We start from the raw sequence: 23,319 nt of genomic DNA, 5'->3' as shown, positions 1-23,319 counted from the left end.
TCCCATGGGTCATGGGACCAAGTCCCCAGTTGGGCTCTGTACTTAGCGGGAATCTGCTTGGGATTCTCTCCTTCTGCCCCTCCTCCTGCTCACACACACACTCTCTTAAATAATCTTTTAAATAAAAAAAAAATGTTTTAAATTATATAGATAGATGATAGAGACATAGAGACATAGGTATATATGATCTATTAGATGCCCCCATCAGAGATTTAGGGGGTGGGGGCCATCTTCCTGCTACCACTTCTGCCGACAGCAGGGACACAAATGTGAGGGTCTAGAGCCAGTCTCAGCAGCCAGACTTGGCATTCCTGCACTGACTAGATATTGAGAGAGAGCTGTGTGGGGCTGAGGGTGACAGCAGGGGCCTTCTTGCTTCTGCCTGGGTGATGTGCTCTTGATTCAGTTACTCCCCTTGGCAGCCTCCTGCTGCCTGCAGCTACCCCCGCCCCCCACACCCGCCACCTCCAATTTTGAAATAAACTAATTCTCTCTATAAAATTCCTACCTGTTGGGGAAAAAAGAAACTGACCAAGTTATGTGTTGGTGAAATAGAGGACTGAATTGGATCACCTGAAACCATCAGTACCCTGCCGGTGGGAGTGTAAAATGATGCAACCACTTTGGCAAATTGCTTGGAAGCTTTTTGTTTGTTTAAGTAGTCTCCATCTGCAATGTGGGGCTTGACTCACGACTTTGAAACCAAAAGTCATATGCTCTACCAACTGAGACAGCTAGCCATCCCTGGAAGCTTCTAATAAAGTAAACATATCCTATTGTCCAACAATTTTTAAATGAGTGCATAACTCCACAAAAAGATTTATATGTGAATGTTCATAGCAGCTTTATTGCTAGTAGCCCGAACCCAAAGAGGCCCAAATATTCCATAGAAAATAGAATGAATAAAAAAATTGTGGCATATTTATATAATAGAATACTACTCAGCAATGAAAGAACAAATTCCTGAAACAAGCAACAACATAGATGAATGTCAAAAACACGTTGGGTAGAGGCACCTGGCTGTCTCAGTCAGTGGAGCATGCAACTCTGAATTTGAGCACCATGTTAGGGTAAGAGATTACTTAAAAAAAAAAAAATGCTAGGGGATCCCTGGGTGGCTCAGTGGTTTGGCGCCTGCCTTTGGCCTAGGACGTGGTCCTGGAGTCCCAGGATCGAGTCCTGCATCAGGCTCCCTGCATGGAGCCTGCTTCTCCCTCTGCCTGTGTTTCTGCCTCTCTCTCTCTCTCTCTCTCTCTCATGAATAAATAAATAAAAATCTTTTTAAAAAATACTACATGAAAGATGCCAGACACAAAACAGCATGTATTTATTTGATTTTGTTTATTTTTTTAAAAAAATATTTTATTTATTTATTCATGAAAGACACACACAGAGGCAGAGACACAGGCAGAGGGAGAAGCAGGTTCCACGCAGGGAGCCCAATGTGACAGGCGCTAAACCGCTGAGCCACCCAGGGATCCCCTTGATTTTGTTTATATTAAATTCAAGAACAGGCAAAAACTATGGTGGAGTCAGAATAGTGAGTTAGGGTTAAGATTGATAAAGGAGTACAAAGGAACTTTCTGGAGAGATGGAAATATTCCAGATTTTGGTTCAGGTGCTGGTTACACAGGTATTTACATAGGTAAAGATTAATCAAGTGGCACACTGAAGATTGATACATTTCACAGAATTATGCTTCTAGAAACAAAGCCCTTTCATGCACAAAATAACTACAGTGATTTCTGTCTTCTTCACTGGCTCCAGATCCTAGGGGTGGGGCCCTAGGACATGAGACAGCAAGAGGGGCTGAAAGCAAGCAGGGCAGCAGCAATGTTGCAGGAAGCTGGGGCCTTGGAGGGATGTGGTCAGGGGAAGGCTCCTGTATTGGGGGAGGTCTGTGAATTTTAGGAACTCTGGTAGCTTGGAAGCCACATCCTGCCCATGCACTCATTTACTTGTTTTCCTACAAATCTCAGGTAAATATCTGTTGCCAAGCAACTTATGTCAGTGATTTTCTGGAAGGAAGGGCAGGACAGAAGTTCCTGAGTCACACATGACCAGCAACACAATGCCCTGAGGCTGATGAAGAGGCCATGCTGATCAAAGGGGCTAACTAAGCCTTGGAGGAGCCACCTGTAGCAGGGACTGACCTGCAAGGTAACATGGACCAAGCCCTCTTCTCCTGAGACCCCTGAGAGATAAGGTGAGCTTATACCAGACCCTGTTATGTCCAAAGATCTCATGCAGCTGGTTTAGGCTGGTTTAGTCCTCTCCTGGAAGCCAGAGGACTCAGAGGCCCTGAACCGTAGGGAAGAAAATTCTAGAAGAAAAGACACTGGAGTGGGGTGCCTGGGTGGCTCAGTCGGTTAAGCGTATGACTCTTGGTTTCTGCTCTGGTGGTGATCTCAGGGTGGTGGGGTCCAGACCCCTGTGGGCTCTGTGCTCAGCAGGGAGTCTGCTTGGGATTCTTTCTCTCTCTGCCCTTTCCATTCCTCCCCCCCCCACATTGGTCTCTCATCTCTCAATCTCTCACTCTCTCTCTCTGATAAATAAATCTTTTTTAAGAAAGAGAAGACACTGGAGTGTCACCCGCTGTTTTTCTGGAGTGGTAGCCTTATGAGTACAGATTTTAGTTTTCTTCATCAAGCAATTCTGGTTTTCCCTATATTAAACTATATTAGCATATAACTTTTCTCCAGCTTCACTGAGAATATATATATTTTTTGTAATGAAATTAGCAGTGTGAGAAATAAAATAGTTTAAATAATAACAGTTTAAAAACCTATCTGAAACAAGATTGTAAAGGCAGGGTTTATATTTTGTTTTTCAGTCTTGGAGAGTTCCCTGAAGGGACTCAGACATGAGAACATTTCCCTTTTTGGGGCCCTCTGTCACTATTCTTTGGGCCTGACTCTGCTCTCTGGGGGGAAATGTGAGCTGGTGGTTGCTGAATCAACACATATAAGCCACACAGCCCTCCTTGTGGCACTGGCCTGGCGACTTGGGCCTTGTGGCACTGGCCTGGTTATGAGCTTTAAAGTGGAGTGCTCCAAAGGCACTCACTGGAGGGGATTGCAGCCTGGGATATAGATCACTCTCTTGACCTTTCACTAATAAATGGACAGCGATCAATAAACTACAAATGGATGGGCAGCCCGGGTGGCTCAGCGGTTTAGCGGCACCTTTAGCCCAGGGCGTGACCCTAGAGACCCCAGATCGAGTCCCACATCAGTTTCCCTGCATGGAGCCTGCTTCTCCCTCTGCCTGTGTCTCTGCCTCTTTCTCTCATGAATAAATAAATAAAATCTTAAAAAAAATTAAACTATGCATGGAGACAAATCTGATAGACTTAAATATAGAGAACAAACTGAGGGTTACTGGAAGGGAGATGGGTGGGGGATGGGTGATGTAGGTGATGGGGATTAAGGAGAGCATGATGTCTCTCCTTAGTCATGATGAACATGAGGTGAGGGATGGAAGTGGAGCACTATATTGTACACCTGAAACTAATATTATACTGTATGTTAACTGGAATTTATTTATTCATTTTAAAAAAAGATTTTATTTATTTATTCATGAGAGAGAGGCAGAGAGATAGGCAAGAGGGAGAAGCAGGTTCCCTGCAGGGAGCCTGATGCAGGACTCAATCCCAGGACTCCAGGATCACAACCTGAGCCAAAGACAGACACTCAACCACTGAGCCACCCAGGTACCCCCTTAACTGGAATTTAAATAAAAACTTAAGAAGCCAAAATAAATGAATTCTATTCATAAAACAGAATGGAATGCAGTCAACAGTGAAAGGCAAATTAATATAAATAGCCAATATTGTCCAAAGATGATTTTATCTTGTATTTTACTTTAAAACTTTTCATTTTGAAATAATTAGACTTACAAACCAGTTGCAAAAATAATAAAATGTTTACATCTTACATAATCATTTCCCAATGATCAAAACCAGAAAATTAACATAGAGTATTATTAACTAACCCAAAGCCTTGGTCAGATTTCCTCATTTGTCCCACCAACATCCAGAGATTTCATGGTCCAATTTGGGATCTCACATTGCTCTCAGTTCTCTTTATTCTTGTTTAATCAGGAATAGTTCCTCAGTCTTTCTTTGTCTTTCCATGGTGGCTTTGACATTTTTTGGGAGTTATTCTGTATATCAATGCTGTTCAGTATACTTTAAAAAAAAACTCCAATAGAATTTTATGCAATGATAGAAATGCACATCAGGACACCTGTGTAGCTTGGCGGTTGTGTCTGCCTTTGGTTCAGGGCGGGATCCCGGAATCCCAGGATCGAGTCGCACATCAGGCTTCCTGCATGGAGTCTGCTTCTCCCTCTGCCTGTGTCTCTGCCTCTCTCTCTCAGTGTCTCTCGTGAATTAATATATAAAAATCTTTTTAAAAAATGATAGAAATGCACAATATATTTTCTGTACAACATGGCAGCCACATAAATACAGCATCTGAAGTGTGGCTCGTGGGGCTGAGGAACTGTTTTACATGCTATTTTAATTTGTGGGAAATGGCTACTGTGCAAAGTGGCTACTGTATTGAACTAGATGCCTGTTGAATGTCCTTCATTTGGGTTGGTTTGAAATTTCCCCATGATTGGCTTCAAATTATGAGTTTTGGCAAGAATTCCACAGATGGGATGATGTGCCCTCCTTTGGGTCCCAGACAAAGGTGGCAAGAAGACTATGTAGGCCAGAATTTTTATTGTGGTAATATATACATAACATAAAATTAATCATTCTGACCATTTTTAAGTGTACAGTTCTTGGCATTAAGTATATTCACGTTGTTGTGCAGACAGCACCACCATCAATTTCCAGAACTTTTTCATCTTCCCCAGTGAAACTCTCTACCCCTTTCCTCTAAAATTTAAAATTAGAATTACCATATAATCCAGGAAGTCTACTTCTAGATACATACCCAAAGAAATGAAAGCAGGGATGTGAACAGATTTTGTATACCCATGTTTATAACAGTATTATTCACAACTGCCAAAAGGTAAAAAGCAGTGGATGAATGGATAAACAAAACATGGTCTACTCATATAATGGAATATTATTCAATCTTAAAAAGGAAGAAAATTCTAGTATATACTTTAACATGGATGAACTTTGAAGACATTATGCTAAGTGAAATAAGCCAGTCATGAAATGACAAATATATGATTCCATTTATATAAGCTATCTAGAATAGGCAAACTCAGAGACAGAAAGTAGAATAGGAGCTTCTAGAAGCTGGGTGCAATGGAGAGTGGAGTGTTTAATTGGTAGACAGTTTTACTGGGGAAGATGAAAAAGTTCTAGAAATGGATGGTGGTGATGGCTGTACAACAACGTGAATGTACTTAATGCCACAGAACTGTTCACTTAAAAATGGTTAGAATGGTAAATTTTATGGTTTTTTTTTTTTTTGGTAAATTTTATGTTATGTGTATGTTACACCACAATAAAATAGCCATACTGTTCCATAGCAACTGCACCATTTCACATTCCCACCAGTAATGTTCAAGGGTTCCAGTCTCTCCATATCCTTGCCAATACTTGTTATTTTGTTTTATAATAGCCATCCTAAAGGTTTATATCAGCTATAGACTAGATTTTTTAAAAAATTTTTATTTATTTGACAGAGCACGTGCACGCACAAACAACAGTGTGGGGGAGAGGGGCAAAGGGAGAGGGAGAGAGAGAATCTTCAGCAGAGTCTCCACTGAGTGCAGAGCCTGAGGCAGTGGCTCAATCTTCCGACCCTGAGATCATGATCAAGAGTTAGACTGAGCCATCCAGGTTCCCAGTCTCTCTTTCATTTTTAAGTTGCAGGGTAAAGTATAACAATCTTAAGTGTACAGCTGATGCATTTTTACATATGCACAAGCCCATGTGCCCACTGCTCACATCAAGATATAGAACATTTCCATTCCCTGCAAAAGTTCCCCTGTACCCCAACCCAGAAGTCAACAGTGAATGATTTTTCTTTATGTAGATGAGTTTTGCCTGTTTTTCAAACTTGCCTTACCTTGCAACTGGGGAAACAGACAGCATGTACTTTTTGTACTTGACTCTGCTAGCAGTGGTGCCCATTTATCTGGGGGAGACTCATCCATGCTGTGTATATGAATTGTTTGCTCTTTTTCACTGCTGCATACTATTCCACAATGTGACCACACCACAGTTTATCTCTTTATTCTGCTGATGGACCTTTGGGTCGTTCTCAGAGTTTGCCTATTGTGAACAAAGCCACTATGAATATTAGCTATTGTGCATGTGACACACACCTAGGAGTGGTGGCTGGGTGATAGGCTTGGCATAGGTTTCACTTAAGAACTGCCATTTTCTGAATCTTTTATTTATTTATTTTTTAAGATTCTATTCATTTATTTGACAGAGAGAGAGCACAAGCAGGGGGAGCAGCAGAGCGAGAGAGAGAAGCAAGCTCTCCGATGAGGAGGGAGCCAGATGCGGGTTTGACCCTAGGACCCTGAGATCATGACCCCAGCCAAAGGCAGACCCTCAACTGACTGAGCCACCCAGACACCCCTGAATCTTTTAATATTTCTTAAAACCAGGAAAAATAAACCTCTACCTGGTGATTGAGTATTTAGTGGCTTCTAAGGTATAAGACTTTAAGCCTGTACCTGTAACACAGTGGGAGGCTCAGTAATTGCTGGCCTCAGCCCCAAACAGAGGAAGGGCCAGGCAGCTGGCAGGCGCTGTGGGGAGGTACCTGGTCCAGACCCTTGGGCAGAGAAGCCTTTCCCACACAGCACTCAAGACCCACAGCCAGCAGTCTGGGCAGCCCGAACTTGGCGCCCCTGCCCTGCTCTCACCTACCCAGCCTCCTCGCACTGTGATCCTGCTTCCTCAGGCCCAGCATTGGTGTCGCTTCCTGTGCACTTTGCGTATCACTCGATATTTATTGGGCACTAACTTTATGCCAGGCCCTGGGTGCCCCGGTACAAATGCCATAAAGACCCTCCCCCCTCAAATTACTCAGGAGGAGTGATTGCTTGGCGTAGGAAGCATGGGGACCCAGCCGAGCACTGACTCCGAGGTCGGTCATCCACTTGACTTCTAGCCAGATTCTGTATTTCCCCTGGAAGTTTGTTCTGGACAAACAAAGAAAATAATCTGATCCTCTGCGCCCCAGCAGGAGCCTAGGTCTGCCCGGAGCGCCTGTCCCGCGGGTCCAGGCCCTCGAACCACTGCCAAGCGCCCACCCCCGCGGCCCAGTGGCTCAGGCTGGCCGCCACGCCCCGCCCCCGCCGCCTGGCCAATGGCCTCGCGGTCCCGCCCCTCTCTGCCGCGCCCCCTCCTGCAGGGGAGGGTTCCGGGGTGTCTGCGGAGGTCCGCGGGTAGCCGGGTAGTGGCTACCGAGGTAAGTTAGCCGTCCCGGGCGCGGTCGGTCCCCTGGGCTCTGGGCGCGCCGATGGCTTTCGGAGCGGTGGTCAGCGGAGGCAAGAGCGGAGCGGGACGCGGAGCCCACCGGGGCGCACGGGGGTCCGGGGACGGGACTGGCTGCGCGGGGCTGGGTTAGAGCCGGTCCCGAGGCGCCGCGCTTCGCGGCAGCGCCGGGCGGGGCGGGGGGGCGTGGGTCGTGTGCTCGGGCGGGAGGGGAGGTTGGGGGAGCAGACAGGCGCTGGCTGCTGAGTGCCTCCAGCGCCCCGCAGGCCGGGGGTGACCCTGGGGCGAGGCCTAACCTCCCGGAGCTGCGGCCGCGCCTAGAGGCCGCCGTCCTCCCCCGGGCCTTGACAGTTCTCGGTGGTGACATCTGACCAGAACAGCCTCCCTCCCTCCCTCCGCGGGCCTGGTTCCTTCCAGGAATTGGAGCCAAATCAGTGAGGCCTCGCCTCTCTCCTCCGGGTGGTTATTTCTTTCCGGGACGCACTCAGCGCGTCCGGGGCATTCAAGGTAGGAACTTCTCGCAGCGTCAGTCCGCCCTTCTCTGAGACCGGAAGGAGCTGCTAGGAAAACATTGGGGGAAAAAAAAACACAACCAAAAAACGACGTTCTGTGCACGCTGTGGAGCCTTAAAAACTTCTGGAAGGACAGTCAGCGATCTGAGAACTGCGACTGCCGAACAGGGCAGGTTAGCATGCAGTCAGCCTTGTCTGAATGATTTACATACTATTCCTACAAGAGAAGGGACTACGTCTTTCAGCCTCCCTGGCACACCCCCATCTGGGGACTCCCCTCACCCAGGCAGTGGCCTTGGTCCCTCTGGGGCTGTGAGTCTCACTTGTTGCAGCAGCCCCTATGTTCTGTAAGGTGTATGGTGAACTGCAATGAGACAGCAAGTCCTGGGTTCAAATCCTGTTAGGGCCACTGGTCTGTTTGTACAACCCAGCATCATTTCTCCTCTCCTAAAGGAAAGAAAATTAGAATGTGCCTGCCTATAGTAGATCATGAATAAATATGAACAAATATGGGCTTCCTTCCTTTTTGGTTGGAGCATGTTCTACTTCCATACCCCCCAAACTCTTGTCCTTAGGGCTGCGGCTCAGATGCAGAAGAATGTATCACCTGACTCTATCCTTGTCCCTCCCCACATGCCATGGAAAGAAAGGAGAAAAGCGTCATTTAGCCACCTTAGAGTTCTTTGCTCATCTCCTGAACGCTCAGAGGACCCCTGCCCCATCTTCTTGAACCTCTTGACTTCTGTCATTGACACTTGCCACACCAATAATGTAGCACTTGGTGGCTGACAGAGCAAGGCATGCCACATGAGGCTATGAGGCCAGCAGACAGGACTACTGCCCCATTTCCCATATGGGTGACAGACTGGTGGCCCCAGCTCTGCTCTGCAACATTATCTTCTAGAGTCCCACCCAAGCCACACACCCACATTTTTGCTCCAGTCTGGCTCCTCTTCTGACCCCTTTCTTCCCAGAAAACCCACTTGGACATGTCATAGTGTCTCAGACTTGAGACACTATGATCACCTGATCAAAATGGAGCTTTGGAATCCTCTCTGCACCACAGCTTCTCCACCAGATTCTCTGGCCTGCCTAAATGGCACCATCCATCTACCTAGTGCCTGAGGAGTTATCCTTGATTCTTCTCTCTCCCTCACTTCCCACATCCAGGACCCACTAGGAATCCAGCCACCTCTCACCATCTCCATGGGCAGCATTCTGGCCATACCCATCCTGTGGCCCCCTGCTTCAGCCTCCCAATTGTCTCCCTGCTTCCATCCTGGCCTCTGTACAATCCAGGTCCTCACAACTACCAGAGAGGTCTTTAACATAAGTCAGATCCTCTCCCTTCTCTGCTCAGAACCCCCAGTGGCTTCCCATTTCACTCCAAGAAACCCCCCAAAGCAAAAATAACAACCCCCAGAGTCCTTTCCTGCAACACTGCACATGAGCCACCACTTTTCAGAACCTCCTTGACCTTGATCCCTTCCCCTCCCCTTAGCTTTCTAAACCTGGACCACCCAGACCTGCTTTCTGTTCTTCAAACATGCCAAGGTCATTTCCACCTTAGGACTTTTAAATTGCTGTGCCCTCCGCCCAAAATGCTGATCTTGCAGCTCAGAATGGCTCAGCTCAAATGTCACCAATTCAGAAAGACTTACCTGACCACCTCTGTTCATGCAGCACGTCCTTCTCCAGGGATTCTGTCTCAAAACCCTGGTTTATTTTCTTCATAACTTGGTTACTATTTGGAATTCTTATTTATGTACGTGTTTACTGATTTGTTATCTGTCCCACCCCAATAGAATATAAATTGGATGATGGCAGAGATCTTGTCCCTCTTATTCCCTGCAGCTCTCCCTGAGGGGGAGGCAGGTAAGGAACTCACAGACAACCCCATCTATAATTGCAAATTGTGGTAAGTCCTACCTAAGCAAGTAGTAGCAATTGCTAGTAATTGAGGCACTTGTAAATGTCAAGCTTATGCAGTTGAGCTACTGTATTGTCAAAACAAGCCCTCTGAGTCATTTTAGGGGTAAAGAGAAGACTGTAGAAAGCCGGTAATTTGCCCTAGATCATACGGTGAGTGGAACTAGCCTCCTATCCTAAGAACATGTATGTGGCAAGCTTTAATGGTGGGCTTGCGGTCATGTTCTGGAAAGGACCTGACCTCTGATCTTTGCTCTTCTGCTAACTAGCAAGCCCCTTAATTTCTTGGTACCTCATTTTCTTGACCTTTAAAGTAGGATGATCCTATTATTATTTTGGGGCTTTTTTCTCTTTTTTCTAGTGTACCCCAAAGAAGCAGCAGTCCTTGGTGGAGTCCTCTTGCTATCAGCGACTAGGGACACATACAGACCTTGGGACCATGGCAGGGAGTCAGAACCCTCCCCAACACTGACCAACCTGCAGGGCGGGCAGAAATGGGGCCTAGATCTGGATCTGATTTCTTTCTTTCTTTTGGATATGATTCTTTTTTTTTCTTTCCCGGATATGATTTCTTTTGGTCATCAATTTCATTTTTAAGTAGGTTTATTGAGGGCCTCTGGGACTCAGGCAGTAATAAAATTGGTTGATTAAAGAAAAAAGCAAACATTGCAGAGAGTTGAGAAAGAGAAGTGATTGCCTTCTGTCCAACCCCACTCCCAACTCTGTTGCCATATGTGGTGTGTTTTCTTTCAGTCCTTTTTTCCCTCTCCGTCCATCCTTTTATGGGCCAGAGCCTCTGTGTCACTGTAGAACCTAGACAGCGATGACGTTTGCTGAGGACAAGACTTACGAGTATATCCGCCACCATTTCAGCAATTTTGGCCGTATTCATGTTCTGGAGATACTCCCTTACTTGTCCTGCCTTACAACAAGCGACCAGGTGAGCAGGGGCGTGACAGCTGACCCGGGGAGGGGGGGGGGCAGGGGCGCCAGAGCTTTGCCCAGAGCCAGGGCCAACTCCTTCCTTCTCTGTCATCTGCATCCTGCTTTTCTTTTTAAATTTTTTAAAGATTTTTTTTTTTAAATTTGAGATAGAGAGCAGAGGGAGAGGGAGAAGCAGACTTCCTCTTCCCGCACAGGAAGCCCGATGTGGGGCGTGATCCCAGAACCTGGGATCATGGCCTGAGCTGAAGGCAGGCACTTAACTGCTTAACCGACTGAGCCACTTGGGCACTCCATCCTGCTTCTTGACCTTGATGCTTCTCTAACTCGGAGAATGAAGTGTGATTCAGGCTGGCCTTTGCGACGTGGCTGAGCTCCCTCTCGTGTCCATATGGTGTAGTGCTAAAATATAGGGTGCTGGCTGCCTGAGATTTCTGGGCCTCAGTCCCATCTCCTGCTTCCATTGGGACTTTACTTTGTCTTTCTTATCGTTGTTCGTGCTGTGTTGACTCCATTCTCCTTGTCAGGGGACCCTGTCCTGACAGGGAGCCCAGGGCTCTGTTTCGAGAGTTCACGAGAGCCAGACTGCTCTGCTGTGGCCCCAAGTGAAGTGGAGCTGGCCGCCTCCTAGATTTAGCTGCTCCCAGAGGGCACCAGCACTCTGCTTCCACCACGAAGCTGTGGTGGTGGTGGCGCCGCAGGCCTGTGGCTGATGGGGGGAGGTGGTGGTGTCCGGCCCCCTCCCTTGTATCTGGGGGCTTGTGGGGATGCCTTGTGACTCATTTTGCAGTAAATGTTTCCTGTGGGTTTTCATTTCTGCTGTCTGGTTGCTCATCTGTATGTGGGATTTCAGTGGATCTAGAACCCCTGTCGCCCTGAGATTCCTTATCAGGATCTTCCAGGGCCCCATGCTCCTGATTATTAGGGTTGGCTTTCTCTTACTGTCCCTTTTGCCCCCTTTTATCTTTTGTTCCCTCTACACCCTTTCCTACTCTGCTAATCCAAACCCTTTCTTTTTGCCTTGGGGGCTGCATAAACAAACCATAGGTTTTGGGGATAGACTAACTGGGATCTGTCTGTAGGCTCTTTACTTCTGCTAAGTAAGAAGTACTTACTTCGGCTTCCTCACCAGTAGAGTAGGGGCAATAGCATTACATGAGATAATTCTTGCAGCGCCCCAAGTGTGGGGCCTGGCACATAGTAAGAGCTTATTTCCTGGTACCCGCCTCAAACACTGGTCTTGTCCTAGGCTCTGACCTAGTTTCAGATGGCTGCTTCGCTCTTGGGGCTACTTGGAGCCTCTGCAGCTATCCTCTCCCGAGTGGGAAAGGGGCCAGGGCCACCTGGCTTGAGCAGGGCAGCTGGCTGTGTCTTCCAGGATCGACTGCGGGCCTCTTACCAGCTCTGGGGGAACCAGGGCACCCTCTGGGAGCTCTTTAACAGCCTTCGGCGGCGGACCGGCTGGGTAGAATCCTTCATCAAGGCGCTGAGGGTCTGTGAGCTGGCTAGTCTGGCTGACGAAGTGGCCCGTGTCTACCAGAGCAACCTGTCCGGTGAGCTTCCTGCCCTGGCCCTCCTCATGGAACCCATGTCTGTTCCCCTGGCCTCCATTCAGCCTGTCCCCTCCCCCCTGTACTTCCTGCCTCCCTCTGACATCCTCCCTCCCACCATGCCTGGGCAGTAGACAAACCTGGGTGTAGATCCCAGCTTAGCCTCTTGCTAACCATGTCTCTTTGGCAAAGTCCCTTAATTTCTCTTAAACCTCAGTCTTCTCCTCTGTAAAATGGGACTAACGACCAGACTTCTACATCGTAGGACTGTGGTGGATACCAAGGGATGATGGATGGCGTGTTGAGTGCTTAGCTGGGGCTGGACACGTCCCATGTGCTCAGCAAATGAGGCTTCCTCTAATTTATGTGGCTACGACACTTGCCTCCCACCTCTTTCTCACTTCCTCCTATCTCACCCTCAGTTTACCTTCCTCTCTCCACTCCTCTCTTCTCTTCCCCTCCCTTCACTGTCTCCTCTTTATCCCTCATAGATTCCTCCTTTTCTTTCCCTCATCTCTTCCTCTCCCCCTAGCTTACCCTGGAGCTTTCTAGGTCCTCCACCCCAGCTGTGTTACTCCTCAGCCCCCTCTCGATGCTCCCTGCCAGGCCAGGTGCCCAGAGGGATCTGGTGAGGACAGATCTGAGGGGTCAAAACAGGAAGAAAACTCAAGCCAGCCCTACTTATGTTTCAAACTAGAGACAGCTCCTGAGACCCTGCTCAGATTTATAGCCTTATAATAGTCTCCTGTTGGCTTTCTTTCTTTTTTCCTTCCCTCCCTTCCTTTCTTTTTTTCTGAGGGGTCAGTTAGTGGTGACAGCCATCCACAACGAGGAAGAGAGAGCCACTGGGTTCCAGAATGCCAGAGGACAGAGAAATGGCAACTGCTGACCCAGTCTAGGTGGTGAGAGGCTTGTGAGGTGCCCCATGTGCTCGCCCTATCCCTTCTACCTCCTTGTTATTCTCCCTCCCTCCCTCCTTCCCTTCTTTCTCCTTCCTGCTACTGTCTCCCACTCAGTTAATCTTGTCTCTTCTAAGTACATCCCACATCAGGACAGCTTTGGGAGCTTCAGGGGGCTGAGAGTTATCAATCCAGGGGGCCAGGAACACCTAGGCCTCTCCTGTCACTGGGAGCATTCCTAGTGTCCCCTTGACATCACTATATCTTTGTCCCCCAGGGGTCTCAAACCACCCCCCAGCCCCAGCGGAGCCACAGTTAGTTCCTGCTGAGGTTCCAGGGCCCCCTGCACCTGCTGTGGCCCCCAGTACACCCACCAACGGCTACAGAGAGGAGGAGCCAAGTTTCCCCTTGCCTGTCCAGGACACCCAGCTACCAGAGTCCCTGGAAGAGGTGCGTCCTCACAGTCTACTTTGGGCCCCCTGCTTTTGTGTCTCCATCACAAATCATGCCTAATCTCTGCTCAGAACCTCAGGGCTTCCTCAATGGAGATATGCTCCAAATTGGCTTTCAGACTGCTGACCAGGGCTTCACCCTGTGGCAGCCCCCAACCCTCTTATCAACCTGCTGTGAGGTCACAGTTTTGAGGTCTTTGCACTGGTTCATGTGATGAGATGTTGAACTAGATTGAGGGACCGGGGAACCATGAGTGGAGGGATACTGGGAAAGCTGGAAGTAAGGGGATGGATGGAGTTATCATTGCCAGCAAAGTCAAATTCAGGGGGAAAATGACTGATTCTATCTGGATGTGATAAGCGGACAATGGGGTGTGTCCAGGAAACACCAGACCATGGACTTGAAGTCCAAGAAAGGGGTCTGTGCAGCAGCCTCAGAGAGGGAGACCTTTTACGGGGCAGGCAGATGAATAGAGTCTCCCCATGGGATGGTTTGTGTTTTCTATGAGGTAGGTTTCTGTAGGCAGAGGGTCTGTCAAGGACCAAAGCCAGGGCCAGGGGCTTCCTTGGTTTCTGTGCTTTTTGGCACGGGCTGAGGCCTGTGGGAGATGCCCATTTCTGGGAGAAGCAACTGCCTCATTTCTATTTTCCCTCTTGCAGAGTTCAAAGAAAGTCCCCCAGATGCCCCATTCTGGGGCTGTGAGAAGGCCAGCTGGCCCCCGGGAGCCCTCCTCTGACATGGCAGCTGTCAACCCTCTGACTGCCAGTGGGCATCAGGAGCAGGATACAGGGCTGGGCGGTGCCCATATAGCAGGTATGTGTGGAATCTGGAGTTACAGGCCTCTCTGACCTCCCAGTGAGGGTGAAGACTAGAGTTGCCCCTCTGGCTTCCATGGACAGGAGGCAAGGGTGGGAATAAAGAGGATATACCTCAGGGAGCAACCCGAATCCTTAGAGGGCATATCAGTATTTTGCATGTCGCAAACCATTCCAGCATCTAGTAGCTTAAGATAGGACTATTTCCCTCCTGATTCTGTGGGTCAGCAATTTGGGCTGGCTCAGAGTAGTTCTTCAGATCTTGGCTAAATTCCCTCTTGTGTACACACTGGCTCACATGCACACTCTGCGTAAGCCTTTTGGCTGGGGCCCCTTGGTTTGCTTCAGTGAGTCCTCATCCTTCACCAGATAAGTCTCTTTCATTGCAGCTGAGCAGAATTCTGAGAGAGCAGGCTCCTGGGACAAAGGCTCAGAACTGACAGCTTTCCTCCTACCTTATTCTGTGGGCCAGAGCAAAGCACGAGGCTAGCAGAGTCAAGGAGTAGGGTGCCAGACCCCATCCCACATTGCAGAAGGTGTGGATATAGCTAGAGGAAAAGGATTAGGGACTCTTCCAAGGGGACTGACACTGCAGGGGTTCTCCAGGACCTGTAGGATGGTGCAGAAGGCCGGGGCCATCTCCTGGCAGGGGAACCCTTAGGCACTGCCCTGCCCCAAGAGGGGCTCTAGCTGCCAGTGAACCACTAAAGCCTCTCAGCCCCCAGAGGAAGTATTATTTTCATCAGGTGAGGGCCCGGACCCCCACACTAGATCTTTGCACCCCCACCTTGGGAATATAGAGCTGTCCACTCTGACCTCTCAGGCTGGCATGTCTCTGCATCGTTATTTCCTAAACTGTGTTCTGTGGAGCACTATGGTCTTCCCTGCCTTTGGTGTCCCTGGGATAGCCACAAGGCACGGGAACAGTTAAAGGCTCAGAGAAGCCATCTTAGCGCCCTATGCCCATGTCACTCCAAAAACCTTTCCCAAGCACCCATTTATGCTGTTCAGTGTCAGCTTGCAGTAGAACACCTTTCAGGAAATGGGAGCTTCAGGGGACTGAAGTGGACCAGGGAGGCAGAGGGCACTTAGATATCAGGACATGCATGGACATGGGTCCTGAAAGATTCTGTGGTGTTAGGTTTTGGGGGCAGTGAGGTGGTACATCCGAATTACTCCAGGCCTTTGTCAGCGTTAGAGCCTGACATGTGTGTTCTCAGAGGTTCCATGGGTAATCATCATCCTCTGCTCCCTCCTGTTTGCCCTAGTTCAGGCCCTCCTCTCAAGGTTGGCTTTGTTCCTGCCCCCTTTCCCTCGAGTCCTTAGGCCTTCTGGGAGATTTGCACATACTTGGGGCTGGGGGGCCCTCTGGTGCCATATGACTACTGTGAACTCTTCTACTAGAGCCACCTCGCCCTGGTCCAGGATGGCTCCTGCTGGTCGGGGAGGGGAAGGTGGCAGAGGCGGGAGCATCCAAAATTGTACCAAGCTAGGGAGTAGACGCAGGAGGAAAGGGGGGGGGTGTTCCAGACAGGAGAAGAAAGAGCGGAGGATAATTAACGATCTGCAAACTCCTAGATGCTGTCAGGGGAAAGGATCATTTCACTCTCATGAGAGAATAGATGCAGTTTTAGGTCCCGAACTAAGGATAGAGAGGACCACAGGTGCACCTGCAGTAGTTGGACCGTTGGGCCTGGGGTACAATGACCAGAGGGACTCCACGGCTGGGAGGTTGGGAGGCCTGGATGCAGTAGGTACTTGAGCTAGGCTATAGAGATTTTTCTTCAGCCTTCTGATCCCAGGGCGACTGTGATTTTAGGGTAACGGTCCTGTGGTTTGTGTTTCCCCTTTTATTTTGCCACCTGTAGGCACTGCCTCCGGCCTCACGTCAGCCCGTGGGCCTGTGTCTCCAACTGTCTCCTTCAAACCCCTGAGCCGCTCCATCCCCAGGGCCAGCCGTTTGCCTGCACCCTCAGCATTAGCTCTGTCCACCGGCACTACCTCCTCTTCCCCTGGCTCGGCCTCTGCAGGGGTTGCTGGCGACCATGGTGAGGCCACCATCTGCTCCACCATGGCAGGGGTGTCCACTGGTGCACTGACCACCAGCACAGCACCCTCCAAGGTGCCTACCCACTCAACATTTGACAGGATGGCGCCTTCCAAGTTGCCTGCCAGCTCAAAACCCTCTGGTACAATGCCCACTACGAGTCTACCACCGTCCAAACTGCCCATCAACTCAACACGTGCGGGCACAGTGCCCCCCAGAGTGCCTGCTGGCCTGGTGCCTGACCACAAGATGTCCGCAAGCACAGTGCCCAGCAAGGGGCCTGCCAACACAGTGCCCAGCATCAGCAGCAACGTACCCTCAGGGGTGAGTCTCTCCCTTCTAGCAGTGATCCAGGCTTTCTCCCCAAGCCCTGTTCTTGGACCCTTTCTAGTCTCCATTCAGCCTCTAGCCTGGGCTGTTCCATGTCTTCTTCTTGAGGGTGTAGGGAGAGAGCTGAGATCTAGCCTTGTCCAGACACCACACCACCACCTTTAGAATGCTAATAATCATTAGAGCTCTTAAGTGCTGCTGCCTCAGGAGGGCTGGGTGGCCTGTTTAGAGCTTGCAGCTCCTGGTTAAACTCAGCAGTGCTGTTTGGCAGACGGAACAGTGATGGGTAGAGCAGGGTGGCCTGTCTGCCTCAGTGCCTTGATTTTTGCCCCCAGGATATCCAGTCTGCCCTTCTGTGACCAGGGCTTTACAGACAGCAGTCTTAAGCTGGATTAAAGCAGCCTGAGGGAGCCACACTGACCCAGCCCCCCACAGCTGCCCCCTCTGGGCCTGCACCTGAGGCCTTGCTGCTGCGGTCTGACAGAGGAACCAAGTCCGTTGGACCCTTCAGGCACATGGCCAGGCCTCTGACCCTGTGGCTGCTCCATAGCCCTCAGCCTAGGCAAAATGTCACAGAAGGATGATGCCATAGCCACCCAGGGCCCAGGGAAGGGCATGAGGGTGAGCTCACAGGCAGGCCGGGGAGTAGGGAGAGGGGTGCCTTGAAGGAAGTCACTACTGATACCTTTGCAGAGCCTCAGGCCCCGCCCCCCCTTCCCCACTGCCCTCCTGCAGAATCAATGGGTTGAGTCTCCAAGAGGGTGTGGCTTCCTCACTGGACTATGGGCTGGAAATTAGAGGGTTGAGATTCTAGTTCACACTCTGGCCAGGAATGGAGTCATCTCCAGTCCCTTCTAGCCCCTCCTTTCTTTCCCAGGAGACTGCAACGGCTCCAGTACCCACAGACATTTCCACCAGAGACAGCTTGCCCGGCCTAGACCGTAGCTCTGCTGGCTGGGGCTCTGAGTTGGAGCTGAGCAAGCCAGGCAGGCTGGCCTCCCAGGTGGACAGTGAGCCATTCTCGGGCTGTTCTGCGGACCTGGCCCTCAGCTACAGCAGGTCCTTGGGCGCGGGGCCTGACAATGCCCCAGAGGAGAATGAGTACCAGTCGGTGGATTCCATCAGGATCCAAGTGGTCCAGGATCCCAGCGCTGACCTACTGGAGCATAATCCTGGGCCACGTGCCACTCCACAGCCCACAGTTGAGGAGGAGCCCGTCCAGGCCAGCTCCTGGGCTCCGTGGCTTGGGGTAGCCACCACAGGGGTGTTTCTGGCCATGCTCCTGGCTGTGCTATATAGGCGGCGCCTGCTCCAGTGAAGCCCCTGGGCCCTCCCTGCCATGGATCAGCTCCCTTCCCCCTGGGATGTTTAGCCACATCAAGGATTGTGCTGTCTTCCTGCCTTGTCCCCTTTGTGGGGCTGGCAGAGCCAGGGGTCAGAGGGGAGCCTCAGGCCAGATTTCTGTCCCAGCTCATGCCCTCCCCCTGTGCTCCAGACCTTGCCTATCCTGCAATCTGGATTGTCACCTTTATTCTCTGGAGGAAGTGAGGTACCCCCATCTAGGCTGTATACCCACTTGCCCAAGTCCACAGATCAGGAGATGCTGCTGGATTGTGCAGCAACATCAGCAGTGTCCCCCATCCTGCCCTGGCATCCGGTGGCTAGCCAGATATGCAGGGTGAGGGACCCCATGGGACCTTCCTCCAGACCCCAAAAGCTCAGCCATTACTGTAGGATCATCAGGATGGTCTATCTCCAGGGACATGGCTGCTTGAGGTCCCCCAAGAAGTGGTGGAGGTCCAGAGGTTCTCCTGGACCCCTGGGGAACATAAGGCAGCTGCTAGACTAAGGCCTGCCTCTGAAGTCTTTCTCCAGCCGCCTCACCCCCCTTCCTTTTCCCTCCCTTCTGGTCTCCATGTTCTTGAGCTTGGTGGGGTCAGGAGAGGAAGATTTGGGGAGGAGAAGCCTGTTGGGTGGTTTGGATTTCAGGCCCACCCTTTCCTGGGCTGTATGGCCTTGGCAGATGATCAGACTTCTCTGGTCTTGCTTCCCCACATGGACAGTGAGTATCATGGCTCATCTCCACTTGGTTCTTCTGAGATTGAAGCATATGAGTGTTTGTCAAATGCCTGACTCAGAGTAGGTAAACACTGACAGCTGCCCCCTGTCCCCTGCCCTGCCTGGTAGACTTGAGGGTTATAAGAGGCAGAGTGCCTGGTGGGTAAGGGTGCTACTCTGCAGTGTCGGGTGGCCCAGGGCTGCACCCCACTCTGACTTTCACTCACTCTGTTTTGTCACTCTGTGCCTTTGATTAACCTCTCTGTGCCTCTGTTTCCTCAGCTGTAAAATGGAGATGAATAGTAAAATTTTATAGGTATATAAAGATAGATCTAGTGTATTAAATGAGTTTATCTACATCAATCTTAAAATGGTCCCTGGCACTTATTAAGGATTGGATACGTGTTGTTACAAATGTGGAGGGGCTGCAGCACTTGGTTACACCTTAGGAGGCAGCTCTGGGAGAGGGGAGTGAGGCATGTCTACTGGGGTAGGGGGAGGGTTGGCCCCGAGCAGCCAGATAGATTGGGGAATATCTTCATGGAGTTTTTGAGGCAGCCATCTCTGGACAAGAAGCAGGCACCAGAGCCCCAGGAGCTGCTTCCATTCCTGTGCTCTGCAAGAGGCAAAGACTAGCTCCCTGGAGAGATCCTGGGGATGGTAGCGGTGCACCCCCAAACTGTCAGCTGGTAGGCTCTATACCCTGCTTTGGCTACTACAGCCTTTCTTTGTACTGCCTTAGGGTGCTCAGTGACCTCTACTTTTAATGACCTCTCCCTGTAAACTTTTCAACCCTCACTCCGAACCCAACAGCCTACACCCTGAGAGTCTCTACCCAAGCTGTCTGCAACACTTGCCATCACCCTTGCTCTTAGACCTCTGTGATCTCCCTCACTCTCAGATACCCGGTCAGTAAACAATTCATGCCCAGGTTCTAGTTTTAATGTGTTGCTCTCCCAGGATAGCTTTGGAAAAAGAGTATCTCAAGAAAGCAATGTGTAGTCCCAAAAGATGCTGCTATGATGGTGGAATTTCTTGTCTTTTTTAAAATTTTATTTATTCATGAGAGACAGAGAGAGAGGCAGAGACATAGGCAGAGGGAAAAGCAGGGTTCCCATAGGGAGCCCGATGCAGGACTTGATCTCAGGACTTTGGGATCATGACCTGAGCCAAAGGCAGATGCTCAACCACTGAGCCACCCAGGTAACCCTTGCTAGTGGAATTTGAAGCACAATTACCAGCCGTATGGGAGACCCCTTTAGGTAAGGTGTGTGGGAGTCATTCAGGGATCTACCAGGCACTATTCAAATGATACTTCCCAGAAGCCCTTATCTGGCTTACATGGAACAGCATTCCTATTTTGGCTGTGGAAAACTGAAGGCCTCTAAAATTCCAATTTCAGGCAGAATTGGGAATTGGCCAGCGTAATGAGGCCTGTGGCCAGGAGAGGGCTTGGGGTAGTCCATAAGATGTGTCAGATCCCAGGAATCCCGGATTTGGAGTGTGGCTTTCAGCTGCAGGAGGGTGTGTGTAGGAGGGTGACACAGACAGGTTACCCTCATTACCATGGCCTGGACCATGTGGAGGCCAGGAAGGGAGAGAGAACCTCTACCCCCAGTGTCAGACCCAGCCCCCTATCCTTGGAGATTTGGGAGAACACACTTCACTTCAGTGTAAAGGCTGGGGTCGGGCCAGAGGCCTAGTGCTATCCCAATCGCTTGGAGCAGACTCACCAGCAGTCAAAGTATGCTTATCAATCCCTCTCTACCTTCTCTCTCCTGCTGAAATATTTCCCTCAAAACCCAAGAGCCACCATAGCTTCTCTCCCCTGGAAAACACAGACCTCGTTTACTGACTCTACTGAACCAGAACAATGCTATACCCTCACCTTATTTTCCTTGCTATATGTGCTCAGAGTAATTGGATTTAGGGGAAATTTCTGGTCAGAGATCAAGAAGACATTCCTCACCCTGCTGGGCTTTAGATTATTCACAGCTTTCTTAAAGAAAAAAAATTTTTTTAAGATTTATCCATTTATTTATGATAGAGAGAGAGAGAGAGAGAGAGGCAGAGACACAGGTGGAGGGAGAAGCAGGCTCCATGCTGGGAGCCCCACGCGGGACTCGATCCCGGGTCCCCAGGATCAGGCCCTGGACCCAAGGCAGCACCAAACTGCTGAGCCACCAGGGCTGCCCTCAAGAAATGTTTATTTTGGAAAACTTTCAAATAGAAAAATAGAGGACACCTGGGTGACTCAGTGGTTGAGCCTTTGGCTCAGGTCAGAATCCCGGAGTCCTGGGATCGAGTTCCACATTGGGCTTCCCACGGGGAGCCTGCGTCTCCCTCTGCCTTTGTCTCTGCCTCTCTCTCTGTCTCTCTCATAAATAAAATTTTAAAAATAAAAATAGAATATAAGGAAACGTATCTAAGAAATATCTATAAGAGGAAATAGGATGAAACCTCCCCATGTGCCCATCACCCAGCTTCAATAATGATGTCCTCATGGCCAGTCTTGTTCACCCCTGCCCAGTTCTTCTTTTTTTTTTTTTTTAAGATTTTATTCACTTATTCATGAGATACACATACACACACACACACAGAGAGAGAGAGAGAGGCGCAGAGACACAGGCAGAGGGAGAAGCAGGCTTCATGCAGGGAGCCCGATGTGGGACTTGATCCCGGGTCTCCAGGATCGGGCCCTGGGCTGAAGGCGGCGCTAAACCACTGAGCCACCTGGGCTGCCCCAGTTCCCTTTCTGTTCAGGTTCCTTTTGTAACTCAGAGACTGAGGGTTTCAGACAGCCAAGGGGCATGCTTGATCAGGAGAATTTTTTGATAAAGGCCTATTTCCTCCCAAGGCAGCATTAGGCATTCCCTTCTTAGTTTCTTGGCCTCTGTGACAAATGGGTGACATCCCATTTGAACCAGTTCAAAGAGTGAGAGCATTGAGTCCCTGTATTAGAGGAGACCGAAGGGGGTGCCTCCACTGACAAGCTCCTTAAGGGGTCTGGCTACTGCTCCTGTCCCACAGAGGCGACATGTGGGTGTGTCCAGTGGCAGCTTACCTGTTGCACCAGGGGCCTCCTCCAGTTCTGATGGGCAGAAATTACCCATCTGGGCCAGATTCAAATTCCATTGCACGTCTCTTGCTCTTACAGGAATCTCTTAGGATGGAGTCATTCAGGCCTTGAGGTCACTTGCTTTCCATGAATTGCTCTCACCCCCCCCCCCCGCCCCGCCAGGGAAAGCAGTGTTCGGCATTCCCCGTCTAATCTGTGCTGAAGTGATTACTCTCCATGGATGAAAATCACATGTCCTCCCCTCCCCCCACCTTTCTGTGGGGTGTTATTATTTTTTGATGAGATGTGTAGCACCTCTCCACCTCTCAACATCACCTGGTGTTGGACATGGTCCCCCAGCATTCCACATGCCTGCAGCTGCGGGTGACAACAAAAGGGATACACAGGGCTGCTGCTGACCCCATACCTTGCTGGGCGCCAGGTGCTGGGCTAAGCGCCATACGCAGATTAACCTGCTCAGTCCTCAACCCTGTGTGAGGGGCACCATTATGACCCAATGTAGAGCTAGTCTGCAAGACCAGGAGGGAGCAAGGACCAGAGGAGACAATGCAAAGGAAAGTTCTGATTGCTGAGCCCCAGACCTAGATGTTTTCTATGCTTGCTCGTGACCTGCAGCTGATTGCATGTCTGGAGCTGGGAACCCCATTAACTTTTATTTTATTTTTTTTAGGATTTTATTTATTTATTTGACAGAGCACAAGCAGGCAGAATGGCAGGGAGAGGGAGAGGGAGAAGCAGGCTCTCCAATAAGCAGGAGCCTGACAAGGGTTTCGATCCCAGGACCCTGGGCTCACGACCTGAGCCGAAGTAGACGCTCAACTGATGAGCCACCCAGGTGCCCCCGGCGACCCCATTTAAAGTGAGATTTCACACCAACACTCTCCTGCACACTGTGCCAAGATCTGCCTGATGTTGGAGTAGTGTAATAATGTACAATATTATACCTAATAGTCTCACAATAGGACTATAATCATCATGTGTGGGCCTAGGCTTGATGGCCTGAGGGTGTGTGAGATCAAGCAGGGTGGCACAAGCCAAAATGCCAGGCCTCAGGAAGCCAGTTTGGTGTAGCAAATGTTTATTAAAGGGTTCTCCAGGGAATCCTTGGGTAGCTCAGCGGTTTGGCACCTGCCTTCGGCCCAGGGCCTGATCCTGGAGTCCCGGGATCGAGTCCCACGTCAGGCTCCCTGCATGAAGCCTGCTTCTCCCTCTGCCTGTGTCTCTGCCTCTCTCTCTCTCTGTGTCTCCCATGAATAAATAAAATCTTAAAAAAAAAAAAAAA

General features: G+C 50.0%; 1 protein-coding gene across 7 annotated transcripts; it reads left to right on the top strand.

Annotated features, from left to right (window-relative positions):
• Nucleotides 1-1,925: 1,925 nt before the first annotated feature.
• On the top strand, nucleotides 1,926-23,319 carry MAVS (mitochondrial antiviral signaling protein). 7 transcript variants are annotated; one of them, XM_077872346.1, is made up of 8 exons: nucleotides 7,324-7,397; nucleotides 9,741-9,810; nucleotides 10,618-10,804; nucleotides 12,185-12,359; nucleotides 13,533-13,705; nucleotides 14,368-14,521; nucleotides 16,392-16,894; nucleotides 17,778-23,319. In XM_077872346.1, exons 3-8 carry the CDS (start codon nucleotides 10,688-10,690, stop codon nucleotides 18,216-18,218), a joined length of 1,563 nt encoding a protein of 520 aa, XP_077728472.1. In that variant the 5' UTR covers nucleotides 7,324-7,397; nucleotides 9,741-9,810; nucleotides 10,618-10,687; the 3' UTR covers nucleotides 18,219-23,319. The 7 variants fall into 7 exon arrangements, with proteins under 7 accessions (XP_077728476.1, XP_077728471.1, XP_077728472.1 ...); XM_077872348.1 differs by lacking the exon at nucleotides 7,324-7,397 and adding an exon at nucleotides 7,655-8,108; XM_077872350.1 differs by lacking the exons at nucleotides 7,324-7,397; nucleotides 9,741-9,810 and adding an exon at nucleotides 1,926-2,206.

This window comes from Canis aureus, chromosome 26, assembly GCF_053574225.1.
Source record: "Canis aureus isolate CA01 chromosome 26, VMU_Caureus_v.1.0, whole genome shotgun sequence".
Lineage (NCBI taxonomy): Eukaryota > Metazoa > Chordata > Mammalia > Carnivora > Canidae > Canis > Canis aureus.
The sequence above is the reverse complement of the archived record's forward strand: the minus strand, read 5'-3'. Positions and strand labels throughout refer to the sequence as shown.

What these genes read in the sequence shown, in the direction of transcription:
- MAVS (XM_077872350.1), top strand. Translation starts at nt 10,688, where the DNA reads ATGACGTTTGCTGAGGACAAGACTTACGAGTATATCCGCCACCATTTC. An exon ending in CTACCAGAGCAACCTGTCCG is followed by an intron (nt 12,360 to 13,532) that starts GTGAGCTTCCTG and finishes TTTGTCCCCCAG; the next exon opens with GGGTCTCAAACCACCCCCCA. An exon ending in TACCAGAGTCCCTGGAAGAG is followed by an intron (nt 13,706 to 14,367) that starts GTGCGTCCTCAC and finishes TCCCTCTTGCAG; the next exon opens with AGTTCAAAGAAAGTCCCCCA.